This window comes from Marmota marmota, unplaced genomic scaffold, assembly GCF_001458135.2.
Source record: "Marmota marmota marmota unplaced genomic scaffold, marMar, whole genome shotgun sequence".
NCBI classification, from domain to species: Eukaryota; Metazoa; Chordata; class Mammalia; order Rodentia; family Sciuridae; genus Marmota; species Marmota marmota.
Window position 1 is genome coordinate 24333434 of NW_026000019.1, and position 4588 is coordinate 24338021.

The window sequence follows — 4588 nt, forward strand, 5'->3', positions numbered from 1 at the left end:
CCCCTGGCCCAGCCTCTGCAGACCCCTGGCCCAGCCTCTGCAGACCCCTGGCCCAGCCTCTGTAGACCCCTGGCCCAGCCTCTGCATGCCCCTGACCCAGCCTCTGCAGACCCCTGACTCAGCCTCCGTAGACCCCTGACCCAGCCTCTGCAGGCCCCTGGCCCAGCCTCTGCAGACCCCTGGCCCAGCCTCTGCAGGCTCTGGCCCAGCCTCTGCGAGGATCCTGCCTCCCACACCTGCTCTCTGTGCATGCTGTCCTTTGCTCTGTTGCACTCCATTTAGCACCGTGTGTCCTGGTTTATGGTTCCACGTGTTGCACTTTGGACAGGAGCCCCTGTTGAGATGACAGGCCCCTGGATCATGTCCCTCCTGGTTCTCTCTGCAGCTGTCCCCAGCCCCTGTTTTTCCTCCCCCTGTGGAAAGAGTCACAGGGATGTGCATTTGGCTGAATTTCCCAACACTGAGGCAAGTCTCTCCTCCCAGACCTCATGTCAGTGTCTCTTCTCCATTTCAGGTGCTGAGCCCCTGTTCCATGACCTGGATAGTGACGACACTTCCCTCAGTAACCTGGGTGACTGTTTCCTAGCAACCTCAGAATCCGGGCCCCTGCAGTCCAGAGTGGGCAACCCCATTGACCACCTGTACTCCATGCAGAATTCGTACTTCACCTCCTGAGTCTTCCCAGCGTCTGTGGCTAGGCTCCCACGTGGAACCACCATATTCTGCGAGGGGCCTCTGGCTTTAGGACGGGGAGGCCAGGGCAGAGGTGGGCTGGGGAGGGAGGTGTGTGGGGGTGCTGTCGTATAATGATCTGGCGTAGCTCAGCATTTCCAAAGACTGAGTGTGTTACGGATTGCCTAGTTCAATGTTTCTAATAAGAGTCTTAGGATTAGATAGGAAGATGTGCTTATCATTAAGGACAGGGACTTTAATATAGACACTCATGCAAATTAGATACCTAGGGGCTCCTAACAACTTCCCGCAGTTTGGGGAAGCTCTTGTGAACAGGTGCATATATCTGTCTGTCTGTACACCCACGACAGACAGACAGACAGCTGTGTGCGTGATTGCATAACCTTTCATACCTTGTCATCAAAGTTTATTCATAATTATAACAGACTCCAACTGTACAGCAAAAGTAACTTTATTTTCAGTGTGAACTATATTTAAGGAAATGCTTGATGCACTTAAGTTATAAAATGAGATAATTTACTTTTTATAAGCTTTATTTTTAGTTTGAAGAGATTTGTCAGCAGGGCAGAGAGGCTGCCTCCTGCCCCGTGGTGCCAGAGCCCGTCTGTTTCAGAGCCTGAGAGCCTGGGAAGCAGCTCCCTGGGCTGCCAGTCTCCTCCAGAGGAGTCCTGCTCCTGGGGGTCCAATCACTGGGTCTGGGGGGGACAGAACAATCTCTGATCACGTTCTTAGAAGCCATGTGGCTAGATTCTTGGGCTTTCCCTCAGATTCTGACATGCTGCTGGGCGGTTGGGGGCCCTCAGCATTCACAAGTGTGGGTGAGGCTGACCATGTGGACCTACCTCCCTGGGGACACTGAGGTGCCAGGACACATAGTAGGGCTGCAGCCAAGATCTGGTGTTTGTTTAAAATAGAAGCAGCTCACCTACTTGGTGCAGCAGGCTGCCTGGGACTGCAGGCAGGAAGGCCTCTGTGTCACAGCTGAGGGTGGCAGGCCCGTACCTCTGTGAAGCCCATACTGGCAGAGGTGGCAGCTCGGGAGGAGGCTGGAGTCCTTCAGTGGGACAGGCTCAGGCCCAGGGGACAGAGCAGGTGTGGTGGTGTGCCAGAGCAGGGGCTGACCAGCTATGTCCTGAGGGCCTGCTTCCTGGTTTTTAAAGTGGCATTTAAATAAGAGAGAGGATATGTGGCAGGCTGTGTGGCCCAGAAAGCTGGACATGCTGCCTGTAGCATCTGGCTCTTTGCAGCAGTGTTTTGAGGCCCCTGTAGTCCAGGTGCTGTTTCTGCACAGCCCGTGGAGCTCTCCAAGGCTGGGAGGACCCGTGGAGACGGGGGTCTGCCCAGCCCACGGGTCTGGCCCTGAGTGCATAAGACCCAGCAGCCCTGTGCCCGGGGCTTCTACTCCCTGGTCTCCAGTGGGTGCTGGGAAGGGTCTTCTGTGCTAGGAGGGCTTCTGGGAACCACAGAGGGTGGGCTGGACTCTTCTGAGGGGCTGTAACAGGTGTGGTCCCACTGCGGGGACATCACTGGAGCCTTGCACACAGCCACAGGTCCCCTCCACTCCCTGTGAGCTGGAGCGAGCATGTCCCTTAAGGTAGAGTCTGTGTCCTGTGATTTTTGTGCAAACCACCAAGTCAGCCACACCAGTGTGACCAGCGAGATCACGCAGAGGTGGACAGCCCAGGGTTCTGTGTGAAGCTCAGCTGGAGGGCGTGGCCGACATCATGTGAGTGAACAGGAACATAGGTCAACTGCACTTCCTCCTGGCCCCGGTGAAATTAAAGACCTCTTGTAAATGAGCTGTGTTCATTCCAGGGCGGGAGGGCAGCAGGGCCGGGGCTCCAGAGTGGTGTCCATGGGGCCCCAGGGCACGACCTGACCTGAAGCTTTTAGCAAACATAAGGGGGGGCCAAAGCAAAGCCCGAGGAAGGCTTCCCGCTCCCTGGGGCGAGGGCACGGCCTCACAGGCCCCGGAGGCAGAGGCGTGGTCATTCTGGCTTCCTGTTCACTGGCACAGTGTGCAGTCCTGCCATGAGAATGTTGGCTTGGCGGTGAGGGTGGGCCTGGGGCAGCCTTCTCGCCCAGGACTGGAGGCCGACGCCGGCCAGGATGGGAGGGCAGAGCTACAGTCACCTGCAGTGTAGAGAATGGGCGGGCCATGACTATGAGGGACACGAGTAGGAGCTCCGAATGCTGCAGGACCCAGGAGCATGCTCAAGGGGGACACTGCTTTCTGTTTTCTCACCACCTTTAATTATGCAAACCTGTCTCCCCCTGGGCTCACCACTGCATGCTGGGGCTTGGGGGGAGAAAGATGAGTCACAGACCAGGCCCAGGAGAGCCCCCAGGGAGGCCTGTGTCTGCCCCCAGCCCCCCGTGGGCCTCAGCTCCCAGCTCCAGCTTCCAGAGGAGCTAGGAGTGGACATTTACCCACAGACACCTGTGCGTCCTGCAGGACCAGGGCCTGGCCTACCTGAGGAGCCGGTGGGGCCACATGGGGAGCGGACTGCTGCTGCCTGCTGCCTCAACCAGACCTTAGGGTTTACAATGTAGGCACAGTAGAGATGTGGGCTTGTCCTCAGGTGAAGGTCCAGGCCAGTCTGTGAGGGTCCCTCTCCTCTGTGCACAGTGAGTGCTGTACAGGGCTCCCACCCTCTCCCTGACGACTGGCTGCCTCCTTCTTTCCTTTGAACTCTGGATGCCTCTAGACCTGAGCCACAGCCCCTTCACCTGTGTGCTGTGTGGCCTTGGGCTGCTTCATGCCCTGAGCTGGCTTCTGTGTGGGTGCAGGGATGGCCCAGCTCCTCCCTCAGAGGGCAGGGGGTGAGCCCTGCGGAGCTCCAGCCCTGCCCTGGGGGGTAGCCTTGGTGCCCTGCTGTGGGCCGGGCCTGTTCTAGGTGTGGTCACTGACCAGGTGAGTGGAATCTCAGATCACGGGTAAAGACACGGAGGCCCTGGCTCCCCTGAGCCGAGGAAGTTGCTTCCCCCTGTCAGCCCCCCATGTTCAGCCCCCACGGGACAGTGCCTGGGTTCTCTGCGGGTCCTGCCCATCCTGAGCCAGGGGTCGGGTGTTGTTTTAAGGCACACAGATCTTATGTGTTGGCCACTGAAAACCATGCAGATCAATCCCAATTACCAAGACGTGGCAAGGAATCTCCAGAGCTTCGGTGGTGGGGTCTCTGCAGCCACCGGCCCTCTCCTTCCTCCGGTGGCCTGCTTTGGGGAAGACGTGAGGCTGGTCTGACAGTAGAGAGCCTGGGGCCAAGGTGGGGCTGGGTGCCCTGCAGAGGTGTGAGCCCCTGGACAGCCAAAGGGGGAGGAGAATGGGTGTGGCCAGCTGCAAGCCCAGAGGCAGAGAGAACCTGAGTGAACTGCCCCGGAATCAGTCTCTCCCTCAACCTCTCCCCCCTCCTTCCCTCCCTTTTCCTCACCCTCTCTTTCTCTACCAATAGTTTCAAACTGAGGTGAAAGTGTTGAGATTTAACTGATAAAACTGCCAGCAAGAGTCACAACCCACTCAGAACCAAATCAACACACCGTTCCCGAATCCCGTTGTTTCCCGTGGTGTAACAGGTTCATGGCCAGAAGCCTGGAGACCAGTGCGCTGAAAGTGCAGCCTCTACACAGGAGTGACCGGGGGTGGGAGCCCACCTGGCCTGCAGGAGTGTCACGTGACGTCCCTCCGCGTGCACTGTCCGCCAGGCTCCAGCCTTCTCTTCATCTCCAAGTGGGGCCAGTGACTAGGCCTTCCCAGTGCTGTCCCAGGGCACAGCAGAACTGTCCCAGGGCACAGCAGAGCAGCCCTGGGGAGTAGGGTGAACTGACCACAGTGAACTGTGGTCATGCTTAGCAGCTGCAGCAAGGGAAGTCCCAGGTCAGGGCACAGTGACCAGCG

At 58.1% G+C, this 4588-nt stretch overlaps 1 protein-coding gene across 1 annotated transcript in view; it reads left to right on the plus strand.

Moving 5' to 3' along the window:
• Lmx1a (LIM homeobox transcription factor 1 alpha) overlaps positions 1-2470 on the plus strand; it is a 59972-nt gene extending 57502 nt beyond the window's left edge. Inside the window, exon 8 of the mRNA XM_048810228.1 lies at positions 515-2470. Coding sequence (XP_048666185.1) covers positions 515-675 — 161 coding nt within the window. The 3' untranslated portion in view covers positions 676-2470. The remainder of the gene's footprint in view (positions 1-514) is intronic.
• Positions 2471-4588: the final 2118 nt, after the last annotated feature.